A 23,047-nucleotide genomic window follows, 5' to 3' on the forward strand; every position below is an offset into this window, starting at 1 on the left:
TCGACCGTCGGGACTAGCCTAATACTATTATATGTATTTGGTATTTGGTACTCTCTCCGTCTCATATTAATAGTCAACACAGTTTAAAAAAATGTCATAAAATTACTATACTTTCCATTTATTTTTCAATTTTACTCTTTACATTTTCTTTCTACCTTAATTATATTTTGGGCAAGTTAAACTTACGCAGATATCGGTAAGTAAACACTGGTTATATAGCTATAAGATATAGATATAGATATAGATATATAGATATATTGACAGAGATAAATATAAATATTCCCCACATCAAACCCTAACCTAAAAAACCCTCCCAAATTTCTTCCTCACCTTACTATGCAGCCATATTTCCACCCAAATCCGCTGATCGCCGCTTCTCTCTCAAATCCGGCCATCCTAAATCCTTCTATCTCCTTCAAGAACAACGAACGTCCATAATCTCTTATCCTCTCCCTCTCTGCCGCCAGTGACCACCACAAAACAAACCGCCGCCTGATCTGGGTTCCGTCAAACAACAGATCTGGGTCGCTCGCTATTATTTGTGGCTATGTGGATATGCGTTTCGCAAAACCGCTGCCGATCGCCATTTATAACAGTTAAACTTATCTAATATTCTTTTTTCTGAAACTTTTACTACATAATTTTCATATTTTTTTATATATTCATTTTTTCTGAAACGTTTTGTTTTACTTTTTATATTATACGGCTTATAGATAATCATTTTTCTTGATTTATGGTAAGCTTCAAGTTCTTAATCTCATAATGACACTTATAATCGTGTGTTAAATGTGTTTTTTCTATTAGTTTTCCTTATATAATCGTGTTATAACAGTTTTCGGAAACTTAATCCGAGTTTTACCTATGTGAAAACTTCAAGTTACCATACATGAGTTGAGGTTTCGTTGCATCAATTATATGTGTACTGTTTACTTTTTTATTTTCATTCATTTAGGATAAAAAGGTTGGATAAAAATTTCATTTAGGATAAAAAAGATTAAATAAAAAAAGAGATAATGGATGATGACGTGTTCATGGTTTTCTGTTTTTTAAATAAGGGGAGTAATTAGTACTATATTTGTGGGATTGATATTTTTACCATGTGTTTTACTTCTTCCAACCAAATTGTGTAAATTACCCTCAATTAAATGCTTATACGGATTACAAATTTTCTAAAACTTTTTATTATAATTCATCAAGGGATATTTTGGGAAAAGAACATATAATGATGGTGGAAGGAGTAAAAGTCATTGTAAATATCATCTCCTATTTGATAAATCAGTTCGTTTGACCCAAATTTGTGATATGACTTTTACTTTCAATTTTCTTCCTCGTTCTTTTTTCAACCTTGTCGTCTAGTGGCACTACCACGTCAAATCTGGTGGTTTTAGTGCTCCGCCGTTGTTTTTAGCCTTTGTCATAAATTGTTTTGTTTTGGTGGAATCATCTTTTCGGCCTCCTCTTGGCATCGGATTCAGGCGACGAGAGTCCGCTTCTACTCTCTGGATTTGGATTTTGAGTTTGACGGATGGAGGCAAGGTTGTAGAACTCGGATCTTCGGGAGATCTCGTTTGGACATTTTTGTGGAGATATCGGCATCTTGGAAAGATCTCGGCCGTTGACGTACATTGATCTTTTAGTTTGGACATTTTTGTGGAGATATCAGCATCTTGGAAAGATCTCGGCCGTTGACGTACATTGATCTTTTAGTTTTTTTTAATATAAGTTATATATATATATATATATATATATATATATATATATATATATATATATATATATATATATATACGAGTTTTGATAAGAAAATCCGAGAAATAGGCGAGATTCTACTAGAAAATCCGAGGTGATTGTAGTTTTTTTCGACGACTATCATTTTGCTGGTTAGAGGTCTAGTCTCGCACACTTTGATTCTTCGCGATGTTCTTTTGTGTTCTATCTTTGCTGGATTTTGCTCCTTGTTGGTGGTCAATTTTTTCCGATGGTCGTTTATGGCAGCTAGTCGGCGGGGCGGTGACTAGTGATTTGTTACGGTGTCGGTGCAGTCATAGTTGTTTTGTTTGGTTTTAGATTTGATTTAGTATAACCTCTATTATTAGTATTTACGTTTGTTATATCTTTTGATCTTGCTTTACTTATGTTTGTTTAGCTTGGCTAGGGCTCGTTGGTTGGTTTATTATTTTTCGGTTATAATTGTTAATCTTCGGGCCGTAGTAATGTTATTATGTTTGTTAGCAAAAAAAAAGTCCAGTTCGAAAAAAAGCATGCACATGAAATATATACTATATAATTAATTCCTTATCACCGGTTTGAACTGCAATTAATTAATTTTTTTCTTTTTCACATTTGGCATCCCCCCATCATCATCTGAATCTTTATTTATCATTTCTCATCATCTGCGTCTTCCTTATTGTGAGAGTTTAACATCATAATTGGTTTGAGCCGTCTCAAAAGGCACCGTCCAATTTTATCATTAATATCAATTCAATATTTTGATTTTTCTTGGGTTTGGTTTCGTTAGTCATCTATTTTTTATGGATTCATTTGAGGCAACAATTTTTTCATTTTAATCTTCTTGTAATAAGTTCAGTACTTCCATGTTTTTTTTTTTTTTTTTTTTCATTTTTCTTCACATATATAGTTGGTAATTTTTTAGTGTATTAGGGTTTTAGTTTTGTTTGCTGAAAGATATTGTATAACTGTTTCCTTATTTCTTGTTCTTTTTTTTTTTCAAATTCCAAATATCACTTTTGTAGTAAAAAAGCTTTGCATGTAATGTGTCACTTTTCAATTTTATTATAATCTTTGGTTTATATATCCTCATGTGAATGTGAATGTTACTAGAATATATATCCGGATAAATTTAGAGATGAAGCCTTCTCGGTTAAGCATGTTTTCTCTGTTAAAAATGCCTTATGGCTCGAAGGTGTGCTTGTGATGCTTTTATCTATATATCGCAGGTCTCGCGCTTGATGGACTTGATTATCCAAGGTTTTACCCTCTATACGGAAACCAATGTGCTTGTTTATAGAGGGGTTTCTTTGCTACCTAAAAAAAATAGGTATGACTGTAAAGGGATTATGCTTAAAATTTTCTACTGTCATAAATCACATCTTCTTGTTGATATATGATGCAACTTATAGCTTGTGCAACGTTTTTGTAGATCTTTAATCTATTTGAAATTTTTCCCCTTATTTTCTAAGAGGTTCACATTGGTTTTCTGTATCGTGATCTTTATTAGCGAGTTTGATGACATTGTTTCTGCTTTGATTGTAGTTCGTGTATCCCATGGACAAGTGTTGTTCATCGCAGTTCCCCATTTCCTTGTTACACATGGCATCAAATGTAATGGTAAGAAATATTATCTCAAACCCTAATGTTTTGTTCTCCGTAAGCATGGATATTCGTTGTGTTTTGAGGTTTTGGCAATTATATAGGTGGCGTTTCCAACTCAATTATTTCTCATAGCATTAGGACCGGTCAATTGTTTTTGGTCTAACCGTTTAGTTAACACCTTTAAATTCATCACCTTTTAGAGCATGAAGATTAAATGTAACATTTTGCCTTTCATCCTGACGTTGTCTTGTTCATTTTTTTGCATAAATTGTCAAATGTAAAAGTCCAATCAAGTAACTCACGATCTCTTTCAAGGATGTTCTTTGTATAACCATTCATACATTAAATCTATACAACATAATCAAGAAGTATAAAGATAACATCTTTAATCTGAAGAAACGTAACCTTCTATTAAAATCAATGTGGGTAGGTAGAACATTGGATATTTTGAAGAAGATGTTGGAGTTGAAGGAAAAAATTAAGCGGTAATAAAGTTAGCTTCAATCCCAAGAATCATACCTAAAATGATAATATATAAAAAAGTTGGTGAAAACGGGATCTTTTGGTTGAAAATAATATATTCTAAATTGGAAAGAAAATTAAGATGAATATAAAAGTACTTGCAATTTCTACATGATATTTTCATCCGCCCTTTCGTTGTTGAAATATATTGGTGCAACTTAACCCATGTTTCATCTGGATTATCATCACACCTTTATATTCGCGAAACACACCAGATCATAACTTATGATTTCTCTCGGTAAATTATCATTCTCCATAATCATGAATGTGTAACCTCATGATTGGTTTGTAAACAACCCTGTTTAGAATTGTGTTAACATCCACATTCATACTGACCTTGATATCCTTTATATATTTGTATTTGATACAATCCTTCACATTTTTTTCAGAAGTATGACCTTTTCAAATTCCAAGAAGCCTAACGAATTTAAAACTAGAGTTAATTAGTCATTAAGATCTTAAGGTTCATTTTGAAATGATTCAACTATTGCTGGTGATTTTTCCATCTAGTAAATGAGACAATTTCCAAACACAAGGCGTTGCAAAAAATAGAGGACGTGAAGAATTAACGTGATAAGCAATTAAAACATTATACTCCATTTAATAGATGCCCAAGATTCGAAAAACTCGTATCCCGTGATATAAACATGATTTTGCAAGATGGTTGGTTCATGTTAGTCTAAAATAACATACCTACCATAATTTTCTTTTCACGGGCATTTTTGCCTACAATGAAAAATTAAGGGCAACAACTGTTATCAGAGCAATTGTCTAGATTATCGTTACTAAAAGCATACATTATATTTCAAACTAATTCACCACATGCAAATAACTTGAAACTATAAACGTGTATATATCTGGAGGCATATGTTTGTACATTCACTCCCATACGGCCAAAGTAGCCAGACGTTCCTAATTGAATTAAAATGTGTTACCATGTGCGTGGAATGAGATGGGTCCATCGTAGTTCATGTGGTCCGATGTCGTGGTTATATTCGCCGAGATATTGCCGAATGGCACACTCTTTAAGATTAGACAATTATCAGTGTCCCACCAAATTAATGTCTTGGCATTCCTTTCATTTCTAAACGGTGGTCGGATACGAATTCAAAAATGCTAAGACATCATTTTAGTAGGATGTTGAGAATTGTCCAATACTAAAAGGGTGTGTACATGATAATATTCAACGAATATAACCACGTCACTGGTTCAAATTAACTACTATGGACACATTTCATTTCACGTACGTGGCAGCACATTTAAATTTAATTGCGGAACGTATGGATGCCCTTGGTTATATAAGAACGAATTTAAAAACACGTGTCTCCAAGTATATATACATGTTCATAATCTCAAGTTATTTGTACGTAGTGAATTGATTTGAAATATTATGTGTTTTAGTAATGATAATGTATACAATTGCACTACTAACAGTTAGTTAGCCTTTATTTTTCCTTTTAGGAAAAAATGCCAGTGACAAGAAAATTGTGGTGGGCGTGTCGTTTTGGACTTGAATGAACCGACTGCTTTGCAACATCATGGTTATGAAGGATAAAACGGTTTTTCGAGTCTTATGCATCTATTGAAGCAGATGGGGTATAATGTGTTACTAGCTTGTCTTATTTTAATGTTTCTTCACGTGCTCTGTTTTCTGCAGAGACTTGTGTTTGGGAACAGTCTCATTTACTAGATAGAAAATCACCAAACAATAGATGGATTGCCTTAAATTAACTTTCAGAAAATCTTATTGATCCATTAACACTCTAGTTATAGATGCGTTAGGTTTCTTAGAATTTAAAAAAGTCATACCCATTAAAGAAAATGCGGACGAATGTAACAAATACACGAAGGATCTTCAGATAAGTATGAATGTATATATGAATACAATTTTTAACAGAGCAGTTGACAAGCAAATCGTCAAGTTACACAGTCATGATGATGGAGAATGTTTTTTACCTTCAGAAATCAGAAATTATGGTCTTGCGTGTTTCCCAGAAAGAAAGGTGTTAATAATTATCCACATGAAACATGAATTAAGTTGCGGAAATATGGTTCAACAACGGAAGGGGGTTATGTAAATATTAGGTGCAAATTGCAGGCACGTGGAATGATTCTTGAGCTTAATGTTATCTATATTTATCTTAATTTTCAGTTTTGAATATATTATTTTCAACCAAAAGATTTAGTTTTCACCTACCTTTTTTAGACTTTTTTTCATTTTGAACATGATTCTTGAGATTGAAGTTGTTAACTTTATTATCTTAGTTTTTTTCTCCAACTAACATTTTTCTTTTTTAAAATAGCCACATTTCTACCTACCTACATAGATTTTATTAGAAGGGTACGAGTTTTTAGCTTAAAGATAATATCTTTATATTTTTTGATTTTTGTTATATAGATTAAACTAGTTGTGGAGCCCTCGCTTCGCGCCGAGGGCTCCGTTTTGAATGCGAGTTAAAAAAAAAAAAGTCTTTCTATTTTATAAAAAAGAAATTTTTTTTCGACATCTAACATTGAAGGGTTGTTCCTTTTGTGAAAGTTACTTCTTTTAGCGTTAAAGTTAGTTGATCTATTTTGTAAAAAAGAATGTTTTTCGACATCTTTTGGTAGCATTGAAGGTTTGTTCCTTTTAAGAAAGTTGTTTCTTTTATCGTTGGAGACAAAAAAAAAAAATGAAGCGCAGTAGTGGCCTATGTGGGTCCTACTGTTTGAGCGCAGTGTACAAGTCGGTAAAGCGTGGTGGGTGTTATTATTCAGCATTTTTGGTGTTAGTGATGGATAAATAATAAGTTAGAATATAGGTATAAAGTGGAGGTTCGATTTGTATTTTAATGGAAGTTAGGGGGTTAGGTTTGTGAAAAGTGAAAAATTGAATAGTACTATTCATAACAAATAAGACAAATTTTGTCTGTTAGTTATATTGGTAATTTAATGCATCAATGATTATATAAAGAGGCTGCTTGAAAAATATCGTCTTGGGTGACGTGATTGAACTTTTAGATTTGGCAATTAATACAAAGATTAGATAGGATATCATCGAGATGGATGGTAAAATGTTACTTTTAATCTTCATCCTTTAGAAGGTGATAAATTTAGGGGTGTTCATTAAACGGTTACACAACCGACCGATCCGAACGCTTTTGAATGAAACATTTTAGCTAATTTGGATTTTCGGTGATACGCGAATTATTAATTGGTTTGTGGACTGGTTTTGGATTTAGAAATAAAACCATGGTTTTCACCCGAAGAGTTTGATTAGGTTTTTGAGATTACTTGATTATTATGTTTTCCTTCTCATTATGTTATATTGAGATTTTTTTTTTGTTGATGCTACAAAGCTTATTGGTCTGATTCATGTGATATTGTACCTTGATTGAATCGATTCTATGTGATATTGGTCTGATTCATGTGATATTGTACCTTGATTGGTCTGAAACATGTTGGTAAGAAGCATGTAGGTATACTATGCAGCATATCGGAATTCATGGTTCTTTATGGTCGGAGGTCCCTAGGAAGCAGCCTCTCTGCTCTACAGAATAGGGAGGGACGACTTCCTCTACCTGGGGACCGATAGGTATCCGTGGGTGGAGGAATGACTTCCCTTTTACTTTAGGGTAGAGGAAAGGACTGTCTACATCTAACCTCCCCCATACTCCACTCTAGTGGAATTGGGTATTGTTGTTGTTGTTGTTGTTGTTGTTGTTGTTGTTGTTGTTGTTGTTGTTGCATTAAGGTACTTAATTTTGTAGGTTAAAATGCTGAATATCAGAATGTGTAGTGTTATGGTATTTGTTTACATGCTTATGCAGGTGTGTAATATTGGCTGTTGACATGTTGTTACTGTTACAAAGGTATGACGATTTCTAATCTTACCAATCATATTTGTTAATTTACTATATTGAAGGTCTTGAATACTAGAATCATTAGATTTTTGCTCATAGGTATTATCTTATGATAAAATAACTGGGACTTTGTTGCATTAGCTACATCGATGCAAATTTAGGACATTTTCAGAGGTAGACCTGCAGCCATGATCGATGTTTAGTTTTACATGGATGGTCAGCCCTACACTCTGCAGTTACTCTCTTTATTACTATGTGTTTTTGTTGTTATTTTCGTTGGTTATCATGGTAATCTATTTCGGTTAATAAGAATTACAGAAGCTGCAGTTTTACTTTTCTCTAAATAAGATCTTACATACATATTATATTTGTCATCTGTTTCACTTGTAATTCATTAGAACTTTGATCATATGCTCACTATACTTATTGTTTTGTATAAATAGCTGATAATCCTTGATTTTACTTTATTATTCACATACCCTGAAGCTGCTGCAGCTACTCATAGTTACTATTACAATTGTCGCGTACAATTGTTTGCAGTTAGCAGCTTTCAAGTTTCACCTATGACGGGACCATTGTTGAACTGATCGGACTGGACAGCAAGCCACATGCAGGCTTATGTAACAAACACCAACTATTACAATGTTTATAGTTAAATACAGCCTAACATCCAAGTACAAACATGGCAGGTTTACCTTTTTGGGTGCACTGACTGAATCTGGAACTGTACAAAGTAAGCGAACTATCTAAGTGTATGCTCTCACTAAAAACTGACCGCCATTTTACAAGGACACAAGTTCACACGCAGCGGAACGATTCTCAGCGTCGAAGACCAGGTCGGAAAATGAAAGGACTGAAGACTGGGAACAAGAAATAGAGCATGTTATTTTGTGTAAACAAATATAAATCATGCTATAACATGCTCTGAAACAACCTCTATCAAACATTGTATCATTCAGATAGAATACTTCGAAACACTGCCTAACATCATAAAAGACTGAGGTCTCCGCAACAACGCTCGGCTGACCCTGAGCCATGTTTAAAATCAATCATCAATCAACATAGACATACAAATAAACCATGAATTTTCTAATGGAAGTCTTGCTGGTGTCATTTGAGATCTGTTCATAATTATATATCCTGAACATTGGATTGTGTATGTTATTCATTGGTTTAGTTAAAGGTGTAATAAGTAAGCAATAAAAAACAAAAGGTGATTAAGAGAAGCTAACAGCATCAATCAATCATTCCTAACGCTATTGGTATTAAAAGTTGAAACACTCAACTTTGTTTTCCTCGTGCCAAATCTTAGTTCCCAACAAATTTTTATTTCCACTTGATTTTCTATAATTTTAAGACAAAATTTCATTCCTCGTTCCTGAACTCTACATCGACTTTGACTCCCGGTCCCTTTTCTTTTTTTTGTGCAGTCCGAGTCCCTAAACTATGAAAAGAGTACATCTCCCGTCCCTCCGTCTACTTTCTGTCAAAACCTACCGTTACCCCTTATCACGTGCTTGTCATGTGAGGGTATTTTTGTCATTGTTTTTTCTTCTTCTCTCATAAAAACCCCCAAATCTTCACAGCTCACCCTTTTTAACCATCGTCCCCAAATTAGGGTTCCATCTTTCCAAAAATCGAGCACGCAGTCGTCAACAAACACATCAAATAACGATGGTTTATTGTAATTGTGGTATACTTGCAGCTCAACGAACGTCAACAACGCGAAAGAATCCAGATAGGCGTTTCTTCAGATGTCCAAATCAGGTTCTTCTTTTTGACGAATTTTATTTTGATTTTATTTCTGATGTCGAATCCAGAAATGAGGTTTGATTAAATAGTTTGTAATCTGTTATATTTTCAGTTTTCGAATTGTGGTTTCTTTTGTTGGATTGATCCACCTACGAGGGTTGACGCTATCAGGGATGAGCCACACCACAACAAGATCTGCTTCAATTGGAAAAGCAAAAAACAAGAAGACTAAAGTGGATTATTTTTCTTCATTGGGTTGGAATTATATTGTACTTTATTGTATTTTAAGGTGTCAATGGTGGTGTTTCTTGATTGTAAAATGTTGGTAATGTATGCTGAAGTAATGTATGTGCCAATGTTGTGTTTTAACATCAATAAACATCAATGTTTTGATTCTTTCTAATTTAGCTAATGACAAGTACCAAATAACAAGTACCAAATAACAAGTACCAAATTACCAAAAGACAAGTACTAAATAAAGGAAATCATTGTTCATTACACAAGTACCAAATAATCAAAAGACAGTACACTAGATTGTTCATTAAACTAACACCAAATACCAAATAACATTGTTCTAAAGACAATTAACACAAACCAAAAGACAATAAACACAAACACATTCAAGGACCACCATTTCCAGTTTTTGCTTTCTTCTTGCTACCTTTACCACTTGATTGCTTGTTGGCACCTTTACCACTTAGTTGCTTTCTTTTCAATCCTTCACCTCCATTAGGGCAACCCCTTATATTATGACCATATATTCCACACCTTGAACATTTAATACTTGTACCCTTCTTTGACAGCTTTCCTTTATTAACCATGTCATCTTTTTCTTCAAGGGATTTCCTCCTGTTCTTCTTAGGACGACCTGCAGTTGGAATTTTTTTTGGACATACCAAAGTTGTTGGCACTGGAGACTTGACCCACTCAGATTTGCCCTTCACAGGGTTAATGGTATGAGAATAAGTTTTTTCCCAAGTAGATAACCAATAAACATGATGGACATTTGACTCTAAAACAACATCTTGACTATAAACAGACATGTTCAACATTGCAGCTACTGCATGCTTACAAGGCATGCCTGTAAGCTCCCATTTTCTACAGCTGCAAGTTCTCAAAGTCATGTCAACCACAACCAAGAACTGTAGCATTCTGATTCCACAATTGCATAAGCAAGAGGATAAATTCCATTATTGGAGTCAAGACCAACAGATGTTAACATAAAACCACTAGCTGGTTCTTTCATAAAAGCTCCATCCAACCCAAGAAGATCTCTTCCAATAGCATTAAATCCTCTTTTCAATGGACCCAAGTATATGTAATTCCTTTTGAACACTCTTGTCATTGATGATGGTGTATCACAATCTTCTACCTCAAGCTTAACAGTGCTACCAGGGTTAGACCTTCTCAGTTCAAGTATATAATCTCTCAGTTCTCCATATTGATCCATGTAGCTTCCCTTTATCAATTGTCTGGCTTTTTGAAGTGCCCTAAAAGCTTTATGTGGATGTATTTTGACCTCCAAATCCTTCTCTAATTGGGCTTTCACTGCTTTCACTGGGATTTCTGGGTTTGTTTGTAAATGATCAACCAACTGTTTAGAAAGTAATTTTGATGTACATTGCCTAATTATTCTTGATTCAAAACAATCATGTCGATCTCTATATGTTTTAACCACCCATGTATCTGCATTGGGTTCCTTGGACACATGTAAAACCCAGTCACATTCAATGTGTTTTTCCCTATGATGTGATTTTTTATTCTTATCTTTATTGGTTGAAGTGTTTTTTGTTTTCTTTTCCTTGGGTGTAGTGGATGTATTTGTCTTTTTCCCTTTATTTCCCACCATTAATTTGGTCCCACTACTCTCACCTACCTCCACATCTTTTGAAGTTTGACCAGACTCTTTCCAAACAACACCCTCACATCTTGCCCTCACTCTAATCCTGTCATTTTTCACTATTACCAGATTTCTTCTACTCTCAACTGCATGCAAATTAATTGCTTCTGTAACCTCTGCCTTAGTTCCAAACTCTTGACCATGAATGAACCTAATAATACCAACTCCAGCTGGTCTTTCCTGCTCTTGTGCCTTCAATTCTTTAATTTTTTTTTTCCTCATAAAAGCAGGGTCATCCTCATCACCAATATCACTATCAAATTGATCAATACCAAAATCTTCATTATCAACATAGTCATCCTTTTGTGCTTCAACAGGTTGTTTGGTTGAATTTCCCATGTATTCAACATCAATATCAATATTGTTTACAAATTCTCTCATGTCAACAAACTCATCAAATATATCATTCTCTTCATCTACAATAAACTCAGCATCATCTTCATCATCATTATCACTTTCATTTAATGCCTCAGGTTCATCATCATCAACACCTTCTTCCCTAACTACTGGAACTTCACTGGATAGGACAAATGGTTCATCATCTTCAAAATTATTAGCTTCTTCCCTAACTACTGGAACTTCACATGCAGGGACCAATGGTTCATCAACTTCAACATTAATATCACATTCCCTAATTACTGGAACTTCACTAGATAGCACCAATGGTTCATCATCTTCAACATTATTACCACAATCCCTAACTACTGGAGCTTCACTAGATTGCACCAATGGTTCATCATCTTTAACAATTAGTTTACCTTTTAAAACTTCAGCTCCTTCTACAACTAGTTTCTTAGCAACTTTACTTTTTTTACCTTTTGGTTTATTCTTAACTGTTATTTGCTCTTCCTCAACTATCACCTGTAAAACAAATTTACTTCTACCAGCTGGACTAACAAACTCAGGCACAATCACCTTTGGGTTGAGTTCATGTTCTGTGTAAACAGACATTTCCACAATCCTATTCTTCTTCCTACTTTCTTTGAGATATTTAAGCATATTTCTAACATCATCATCTGAACCTAATGGTTCTAAACCAAAATCAAGGTCACTATCAGGTCTAAGAAAGTGATATACTATCACCTTAAAACCATCATATCCCAGGTCCTGAATGAGATGGTCAAGCTCATGTATTGAAAACATATCTATGTCAATAAAATCAATGTAACTTACTTTCCCATTCACATATTCCCTTCCTGGAGCATCGGTAAACTCTCCACCATGATGAATCTTTAGTGTAAATAGTAAATCATCACATCCTGTTAAAAATAAAAGACAAAATAAAATAGACAAAATTAGGGTTTAGAAGGATATCGAGTGTGAAATTACGGAACAAAAAATGCAATTAAGATACACAGACACTCACCATAAATAAATCTAAGATCGTAATCAGGATCTTTAGGGCGAATTGTGTAATCCATCGATTATGAGCTTCACATGCAGTCTAATGAAAAAGTTAAGTTCACGAACCCTAATAAATTTGGGGACGAGGAATAAAGAGTGAGCTGTGAAGATTTGGGGGGTTTTTATAAGAGAAGAAAAAAAACAATGACAAAAATACCCTCACATGACATGCACGTGATAAGGGGTAACGGTGGGTTTTGACAGAAAGTAGACGGGGGGACGGGGGATGTACTCTTTTCATAGTTTAGGGACTCGGACTGCACAAAAAAAAAGAAAAAGGACCGAGAGTCAAAGTCGATGTAAAGTTCAGGGACGAGGAATGAAATTATGTCTAATTTTAAACAAGGTTCCCCTGCCTGATTACACGATTAATCTTTTCAATGAGATGATTTCCAAAAGGGTGGGAACCAATTTGGTGTCGACTAGAAAAATACCAGCCCGCGCGATGCGGCAGGGCTTTTTTGATTGCGTATTCATTTATAACGTAGCGTTATGTATTTACAGATTTTAAAACGCATTGCTTCAGGTATGTTTGGAAACACCTGGTTAGTACATAGTATACGTAATGGACTCCGCGTTTTTAACGCCGGAAAAATCACGTAAATAAGGGAACAGAACCATCGATATGATGTGGTTAGTTTAAGTTGTTTATTATACGTGTACGTATATGTGAAAAATATCCCGAAATATTTAGCGTATTTTAAAAACATTCCGTTTCGCACATAGCTAGTTGCATTGTGTTCGTAAAATTATTTGGAGTTGAACGGTGAAGTCGGTAAAATTTAACTTGTGGCGAGCGGAAAGATATGGGCCGTTGAAAATTCGGGTGGATTTTGTTTAAGTTAATTTAATAAAATAATGAATTTATAATTTTAACCCTGAAAGATTTGAGAAGTGATCAAAGTTGCAGGGGTTTTTTGAAAATTGGTGATGTCGTTTTGATGGTGATGACTGATGAGACGATCAAAATTTGGACTTGGCTTAGTGTATAGGATAGATAGATAAATAAATAAATTATAGGTGCTCCCCAATCATGTGAAGCCACGTGTAATTCAGAAGAAGGTAAGAAAATTCATGAAATTGCTTCACAAGGAAAGGGTTTGAGCTAGATGCATTATTAGTTTCTACAGCTTTAATTGACATGTACATGATCTGTTTGGCAAAAAGGTTTAATTTGGCGGTGAAACCCAGACACCGTGTGCCGTAGCACCTATACTGCCCACCCCGTAAGGGCTAAGTATACCGTGTAAAACTCCTCCGCCCAATACCCAACAGTTGGCGCAGGCCAGATTCGAACCTGCACCCCATATTTGGCAAGGGGTATACAACTGCGGGCCCGGGGTTCATGGGAGCCGGGTACCATTCAACCTGTTCTTCACCTGATGAAGCTATTGAACTCTTTAAAATAACGCCCAATAAAGAAGCTGTTTTTATGTTTTTAAACTATATGTGGATAAATTATCGAGTCATTGAGATTTGAAAGGCAAATTATTTTTAAAAGGGGAAACTTTATGACTGGTAAACAAGAAAAAGCGACAGAAATAAATGGTTTCATTTAATTTAATAACAATAATATATGAAATATGAATTTATTACAAGCAAAGATACCAATCAGTTTTAATAAATTCAACGAACTACAACCTCTTCAACACATTCACATATAGGTTTGCAGTACTTGAGCAAGTAACTTGTGATCGCACTACACAGGTATTTCTTTTGATCGACTCGAACATCCTCCCGAGTAATCCATCTTCAAAAACTTCAAGTCTCGAAAAGGTGAACATCGCTTCACCAGCTCGTCTATAAATACATATAGAAGCTCAACAACAAATGGAAAAATCCTAAATTTTCAAATCTTCAAATGTTTTTAACAGGGCCGTCTCAACAATTTGAAGGCCCTAGGCGAAAATAAAAATGAACCCTCACATACGTTTAATTTTTTAATACATATAAAAAGATAATACTTAAATTTATCAATTTGTATATACTTACAATGCATTTAACTATTTAAAATAACAATATTACAACTTTAATTGACAATATTTTATTTAACTAAATGGAATATTTTGAGAATATATATATATATATGTATATATATATACATATATGTACATATATATACATATATGTACATATATATACAATGAGGAAGTAACCAATCGGGGAGAAGCAATTTTTTTTTCGTTTATTGAAAAAACTTTGTTCACGAACATTATAGATTGGATGAAAATATGAACATTTAGAAAAGACACTTCGTGATGAATGTTATTATTTTGGCGGGAAAACGATCGAAAAAAATAACATTCAAGATGATATTGTTCGTGAAGAATGTTAACGTTTTTTTTCCATGTTTTGTGAAGTAAAATTTAGCCCGATTTAGAGAATAAACTCAAAACACTAAACCCTAAACCCTAAACTCTAAACCGTCCGTGTTAAAAACTCAATCTAAATCCTAAATCTAAACCCCAAACCCTAAATTTCTAAACTCTAATATCTAAACCTTATAAACCCTAATATCTAAAACCTCAACATATGCTCGAAAAACACGATAATTGTTATATATTACTTCTTCGAGTATTTTTCCGCCAAAATAAAAATATTTATTACAAAGTGTCTTTATTAAATGTTCATATTTTCATCCAATCTATAATGTTCGTGAACAAAGTTTTTTCAAAAAACGAAAAAAAAAAATTGCTTCCCCCCGCTTGGTTACTTCCCTCTTGATCCTACCACTATTTATATATATATATAGTAGAGGGATCAAATGAGAACTTTTTTTTGTATGAGAACCCTGAAAACTCAAAAATACACTGAATTTCGAGAAAAATGGGAAATTCGAGCAAAAAACTCCATATTCGAGCAAAAAATAGGACACGGGCGAGCAAAAAACCTGATAGTCGAGCAAAAATAGAGAAAGTCGAACAAAAAAAAAAAAGAAGGACGAACAAAAATTTGATATTCGAACAAAAAATGTGTTCTACATTTTTGAAATTCGAACGCAAATATGTAGAACATATAGGTAGTCGAACAAAAAATGGTTCTACATTTTTTTTGGAAAACAAAAAAAAAAAAAAAATTTTTTTTTGCTCGACTATGAAATTTTTGTTCGTCCGTGTTTTGTATTTTTGCTCGAATTTAAGTGTATTTAGGTGTTTTTTGGAGTTCTTAGAGTTCTCACACTAAAAAAGTTCTCACTGGATCCTCTCCCAATATATATATATATATATATATATATATATATATATATATATATATATATATATATATATATATATATATATATATATATATATATTTGGGTCCTTCAAATTTTTTGGGCCCTAGGCGGTTGTCTATTTTGTGACGACCCGGAAATTTCTGACCAAATTTAAACTTTAATGTGTAAATGATTTCGACACGATAAGCAAAGTCTGTAATGTTGATGTTTCAAAAACTTTGAACTGTGTTCATGTAATCAATTACCCTTCGACTATTCCCGACGATTCACGAACCATTATGTATGTATATATATATATATATATATATATATATATGTATATATATATATATGTATATGTATATATATGTATTATAAATTAAAATATTATATGAGTTAATTAACGATGTAAATAAAATAATATATGATATTAAAATAAATAAATAAATATATATATATATATATATATATATATATATATATATATATATATATATATATATATATATATAAGGTATATTGAACGTATATTTATAGGGTTTCGAATTTATTTAGTAAACGAAAATAGCACTCGTTTGTCAGTCGATCGATATTAAGCAAGTTAAATTCAAATGTATATTGAACGTATATATATATATATATATATATATATATATATATATATATATATATATATATATATATATATATAAGGTATATTGAACGTATATTTATAGGGTTTCGAATTTATTTAGTAAACGAAAATAGCACTCGTTTGTCAGTCGATCGATATTAAGCAAGTTAAATTCAAAGTTATATGTGATTTTAAAATAAACGGTGATCCAAAAATTGATTTTTATAAATTATAGGCTTATTAATAATACATTTAGAAGTTATTTGATAAATTTTAAAACTTTTTATATTTTACTTGGGGTTGGGAGTGAATAATTAATGTAATTTTTATTTAATAGTTAATGCTCGAATTTTATACCATAATGACCAAAATAAATACATATATAACATGCAGTTTAAGATATAAAATATATTAGGATTATTACAAGTTATATATATAAACTACAACACCAAATATATAAATACTATATAATTAATAGATGGAATTATTTGATTTTCATTATATGTTTTAATATATATATAACTGATATAGGTTCGTGAATCCGATGCCAACCCTGCATTGTCCAGTGTCGTCATATGTATTTTTACTACAAAATACAGTATTGTGAGTTTCATTTGCTCCCTTTTAAATGCTTTTGCAATATATTTTGGGGACTGAAAATACATGCGCTACTTTTATAAATGTTTTACGAAATAGACACAAGTACTCGAAACTACATTCTATGGTTGGATTATCAAATCGAATATGCCCCTTTTAGCTTGGTAGCCTAAGAATTAGGGAACAGACACCCTAATTGACGCGAATCCTAAAGGTAGATCTACGGGTACTAACTCCCCCCATACTGGAAAATGGTATGCTTTAGTACTTCGAAATTATCATGTCCGATGGGTGTCCCGGAATGATGAGGATATTCTATATGCATCTTGTTAATGTCGGTTACCAGGTGTTCAATCCATATGAATGAATTTTTATGCATGATATTTATGAGAAATGGAAATATGAAATCTTGTGGTCTATTAAAATTATGAAATGATCGATTATGATAAACTAATGAACTCACGAACCTTTTGGTTGACACTTTAAAGCATGTTTATTCTCAGGTATGAAAGAAATCTTCCGCTGTGCATTTGTTCATATTAGAGATATTACTTGGAGTCATTCATGACATATTTTAAAAGACGTTGCATTCGAGTCGTCGAGTGCATCAAGATTATTACTAAGTCAATTATAGTTGGATATATTATGAAATGGTATGCATGCCGACAACTTTCGATGTAATGAAAGTTTGTCTTTTAAAAACGAATGCAATGTTTGTAAAATGTATCATATAGAGGTCAAGTAGCTCGCGATGTAACCGAATGTAATGTATTTGTCCAGATGGATTAGGACGGGTCGTTATATATTTTGCTTATGTACAAAGACGCCTCTGGTTTTTAAACGCCCGAAAATAAACACAGCAAATATTCAAATGTTTTTTTCTTGTTTATATGTAAGCCAATATTGGGGTAATCGATAGCCACTGTTTGAAGAACAGGAAGACCATGGAGAGCTTTCAATTCTGAAAAATTACGTGCTTGAAATTCAAACGATTTAAGGTTTGGAGTTATGAGCTCCAAACAATTAATCCACTCGCGGGATGAGACTTTTAACTCCAAAAGCTTCAAAGCATGTATGTTCAAATTGTGATCCCCAGTTTCATTTATAGGACAATCAATCAACGTTAATTTCTCCAAAACCGGGAATCTTGAGAACGGTTGTGAATCACTAATAATCGTCCCCTCAAGATGTAAAATAGCCAAATTCTTGAACGGGCCTGATTGCGGTTCCAAAAGTGGGCAATAAACATTAACATCGCTTCGTAGTTTCAAACTTGTTAACGAGTTTGATGAATTCTTTAAGCAATCGGGCCAAGATCCGTTTCTGCTAGTGTCGATCCACAACTCAAGTTCTTTAACATTGTGTGATAACGTGTAGTTAAAAACTTCTTTTAAAATCTTGGCACTCGATATTCCACGACGGGTAAATGTTAATCGATCCAATTTCATCACAGGATCACGAAGAGACAAGCTTTTGTGTACAAACTTATCAAAAATATTGAGTCGTTTAAAACCACCGTCACAATCTAAATTGACGGTAGGGATCGACGTCCATAACGATTTCCATGTTCTGGATAATCCGGATGTTCTAACAGCGTATTTGACATCAAGAAACGATAGAATATGAAGCTTTAAACATTCGGGCAGATTCGTAAACACATCTACGTCCGAAGATGAATGTTCAGTACGAACACTTTTGGCATTGTCCACGTCAGCAGGTTTTATTCCTTCTTCATCACGTGTTCTTTTATTATTGACTTTAGTATTGGTAACCGGGAGTTTGGCGGCCTTCACCGACCGGTTTTGACGTGGAAGAGGTAAATTGATTGGCTCATATTTAACGCAACTGGTTATCACGTCCATTGATGGTTTTTGTTTATACATACGTCTGCAAGAATATAATAATAATGTAAAGAAAAAAGAAGATAACAATAATAATAATAATAATAATAATAATAATAATAATAATAATAATAATAATAATAATAATAATAATAATAATAATAATATAAATTTCATAAATTTTCAAGTGTACTAAAGGAATCGATACCACCAGAAACCTTCATATATACTTTAATTTCGACACTAATCGACGGCTTTTTAGTCACGTACACATTAATTAGTTCCACGTTATTATTTTTAATTTAATGAAATAGTATATTATTACGAGTTTAATATAAACATAAAACGTTAATATATAGTTTAACAGTTACCTCAAATTCTCAAAACTGCTCCTCCGACTTCAATCAAAGTTTCCGACTCGGACATTCTCTGTTCGACCGCTAAGGTTTTAGAACAAAATATTGGTTATATTTATAATTTTTAGAATGTTTGCTATTTAACGACAAATAAACTAGTAACTCTAGAGCCGGCCCAGCCCATGGACTATATGGGCCATTGCCAGAGCAGCAAACCAACTCGTTTTAGTTCAAGAACTCAATTGTTAATTAATTTATTATTTATTTATTTATTACTTTAGCTCAATATATGTATATGTTTGTAATTATTAGGGAGTATATTATCTATCTATCTATAGTTAATATTAAAAATGCTATAATGATAATTTTATTATTAGGTAATTTCTTTGTTAAGAAAAAATCAAAAAGAAAAAGAAAAAAAATTTAAGTATGGTGAGTGATGTCATTGATCAAAATAATTTTGAATTAAAATTAAATCTTATTAATTAATTATTATTATTAATAATTATTTTAATTATTAAAATTAAATAGTTTTAAATTATTTTAATTAATTATTTTGAATTGAGTACGAGAATGTATAAAAGCTAGACAGAAAGAAACCAATTCTAAATTTATATTTTAATTTACACTTTTAAAATAAAATAACAATCAATATTATCTCTTATGATTGCATGTTGATTGTTTAATATGCATTTTAGGTGTTTGATGAAATGTTCAGCTGACGAGTTTCTTAGTCGAATTCTGTGGTTCCACGTGGCATTAAATTAAATAACTTTAACATTTACGTTCACTTAATACCTAAAACATATGATTAAACTATTTCGTTTAAACAAATATGTGGTAGGTCATATTTCAGCAAAAGTTACGCCAGCTTAAAATTAAATACCGTTTTTGTTTAAAATAAATACCGTTTTTTGTCTAACTTTTGCTTTATAAATTGTGATCACAAGTCCGGACACATAATTGTGAGTTTTTAAAAATGATAGTGTTCTATCCTCTGCACCGAGTCTTGGCTACATGGACAAAGTACCAAATCCAAGTCCATGCCCATGTGATCGAAGATCAAGTTTATAACTTCAAATAGTTCGCATGCAAAGAAGGGAGCTTGTTCTTGATCTTTTTAGATTATGCAACAATTGTAGCTTTGTGACACAATTGCATTCGGTCACCATCAAGACTGGATTTATCCAAGATAGTTTTTTTGCTGCTAAATTAAGCAGCTGTTATGCAAAAGATTCATCACTTGAGTCTGCACGCCAGGTGTTCGATGAAACACTTCAACGAACTGTGTTTATATGGAACTCCATTTTAAAATCTTACTGTAGAGAAAAACTATATGTGAATACACTTCAACTCTTTCGTGAAATGGTACCTGTTGAAAAACCGGACCAAGCTACCATTTCTATTGCATTAAACACATGTTCTGGATTGCGGGAACTTAGGTATGGTCGAATGATTCATGGGTTTGTCAAAAAGAACTATGACCTGGATTCAGATTTGTTTGTTGGGTCTGCACTAATTGACATGTATTCCAAAGGTGGACTAATAGGTGAAGCTGTCAAAGTTTTTGAGGAATATACAGAACCAGATATTGTTATGTGGACACATATGATTACAGGGTACCAACAGATTAATGATTTGGAATCAGCATTCGGGATCTTTTCACGTATGTTAAAGGAGGGACGTGTAAGTCCTGACTCAGTAACAGTTGTCAGTGTTCTTTCACAGTTACCAAATGTGTTGGCTTCAAGTTGTGTTCATGGATTTGTGATTAAAAAGGGATTTGAAAAGGGTCTGTCAGTGTGTAATGCTTTACTGAATTCGTATACAAAATTCGGTTATATCAATGCTGCAACGAAGTTATTTAGAGAAATGGAAGAAAAAGATGCAATTTCATGGGCTTCTATGGTTTCTTGTTATGCTCATAACGGTGCTCCTGATGACGCGATTGTTCTTTTCAATGAGATGATTTCCAAAAGGGTGGGACCTAATTCGGTGTCGATTATAAGTGCTCTCCAATCATGTGAAGCCACGTGTAATCTAGAAGAAGGCAAGAAAATTCATGAAATTTCTTCAAGGAAAGGGTTTGAGCTAGATGTGTTAGTTTCTACATCTTTAATTGACATGTACATGATCTGCTCTTTACCTGATGAAGCTATTGAACTATTTGAAAGAACGCCCAATAAAGATGATGTTATTTGGATGGCTTTGTTAAGTGGATGTGTTCAAAATGGAATGGCGTATAAGTCAATGGAGGTTTTCGTTAGCATGTTATATAATGAAGTCAAACCAGATGTTAATGTTATGGTGAGAATACTCACTGTTTGTTCAGAATTAGGTGTTCTTCAACACACTGTATGCCTTCACTGTTTTGTAATCAAATCTGGATTTGATGATAATTCTTATGTTGAAGCTTCACTTATTGAATGTTACTCTAAATGTGGTAGTTTATTTAACGCCGTTAAAGTATTTAACGTTATAGAAAATAAAGACGTTGTCATTTGGAGTTCAATGATTTCCGGTTATGGTATTCATGGGAAAGGAAGGAAAGCTTTGGAGTTATTCAATTACATGGTCAACATTTCAAAAGTCAAACCGAACAACGTGACGTTTCTTTCAATATTATCTGCATGTAGTCATGCAGGGTTGATTAAAGAAGGCCTGCATTTGTTCAATATCATGTTAAACGAGTATGAAATAACACCTGAATCGAATCATTATGCAATCATGGTTGATCTTTTTGGACGTATGGGGGAACTGGACAAAGCGATTGGTGTTATTAATAATATGAATGTACCAGTCGGACCTCAGATTTGGGGAGCGTTGCTTGGTGCTTGTAGGATTCACGATAATCCTAGATTGGGAGAAATTGCAGCGAATAATATGTTTATGTCTGATTCTAATGATGCTGGGTACTATGTTTTGTTGTCAAATATGCATGCTGTTAATAAGGATTGGGATAACGTAGAGCGACTTAGAACAACAATTAGTCAAAATAAGTTGACTAAGGTACATGGTCAAAGTACAATTGAGGTTAAGAGTGAGGTTCATAGTTTCACAGCAAATGACAGATTTCACCCTCAGGCTGAGACCATTCATGGGTTGCTCAAGTCACTGCAAGTGATAATGAGGGAAGAAGGCATATCTTCTTCATATGGGTTCTATTGTCGATGATTCTTATTTAATAATATAATTCTTGATTTTCATTATTTCTAAATCATATGATTTCTTTCACCCATGTCTTTTGGCAAATAAGCATTAGGACAGATCTTATGGGCCATTTCAAGAAAGTATGTTCTTTTTGGTGCTTCTCTTAGTCCAAACAACACATATACATAATAATAGACTCGACTAAAAGACACAAAATATACATTTTCTAATCGTATTCATTATAAAGTTTCAATCTTTCTAACCTAAAAGAAATCAATCTCTAAGTAGTTACCAGAAGGTTTCACATCTACACTACCTGGTGGAGTTGCACATCGGATCAGTGCCCAATTGACTGCAAGTTATGATGAGGGAACAAGGCTTATGTTCTTCGTATAGGTTCTAATGTTGATTATTTTTATTAAATTATATAACTTTTTAAATAAAATTTCACCTACATTCCTAATAACTTATAGTTCTATCATTTATCTCTTGACCAGTATATATCACACCAAATGCAACTTTATATTTAAAAAAAAAAATG

At 33.1% G+C, this 23,047-nt stretch overlaps 2 protein-coding genes and 1 long non-coding RNA gene across 5 annotated transcripts; 2 read left to right on the forward strand and 1 right to left on the reverse strand.

Moving 5' to 3' along the window:
* The first annotated feature begins 295 nt into the window (after window positions 1–295).
* Window positions 296–9,205, forward strand: LOC139899883 (uncharacterized). Of its 3 annotated transcripts, none has more exons than XR_011777627.1 (5): window positions 296–595; window positions 2,958–3,058; window positions 3,274–3,348; window positions 7,665–7,706; window positions 7,797–8,108. It is a non-coding gene; the product is annotated as an uncharacterized lncRNA (long non-coding RNA). The 3 variants fall into 3 exon arrangements; XR_011777628.1 differs by lacking the exon at window positions 296–595 and adding an exon at window positions 8,387–9,205 and having other exon boundaries at window positions 1,807–3,058; window positions 7,797–8,317; XR_011777629.1 differs by lacking the exon at window positions 296–595 and adding an exon at window positions 8,238–9,205 and having other exon boundaries at window positions 1,807–3,058; window positions 7,797–7,913.
* An 8,790-nt stretch (window positions 9,206–17,995) lies between these two features.
* Window positions 17,996–19,021, reverse strand: LOC139900072 (FBD-associated F-box protein At3g52670-like). Its single transcript, XM_071882877.1, has one exon. It carries the CDS (start codon window positions 19,019–19,021, stop codon window positions 17,996–17,998), a length of 1,026 nt encoding a protein of 341 aa, XP_071738978.1.
* A 1,361-nt stretch (window positions 19,022–20,382) lies between these two features.
* On the forward strand, window positions 20,383–22,618 carry LOC139896283 (putative pentatricopeptide repeat-containing protein At3g01580). Its single transcript, XM_071878881.1, has one exon. It carries the CDS (start codon window positions 20,446–20,448, stop codon window positions 22,528–22,530), a length of 2,085 nt encoding a protein of 694 aa, XP_071734982.1. The 5' UTR covers window positions 20,383–20,445; the 3' UTR covers window positions 22,531–22,618.
* The last annotated feature ends 429 nt before the right edge of the window (window positions 22,619–23,047 follow it).

The sequence above is a fragment of the Rutidosis leptorrhynchoides genome, chromosome 3, assembly GCF_046630445.1.
Source record: "Rutidosis leptorrhynchoides isolate AG116_Rl617_1_P2 chromosome 3, CSIRO_AGI_Rlap_v1, whole genome shotgun sequence".
Taxonomy (NCBI): Eukaryota; Viridiplantae; Streptophyta; class Magnoliopsida; order Asterales; family Asteraceae; genus Rutidosis; species Rutidosis leptorrhynchoides.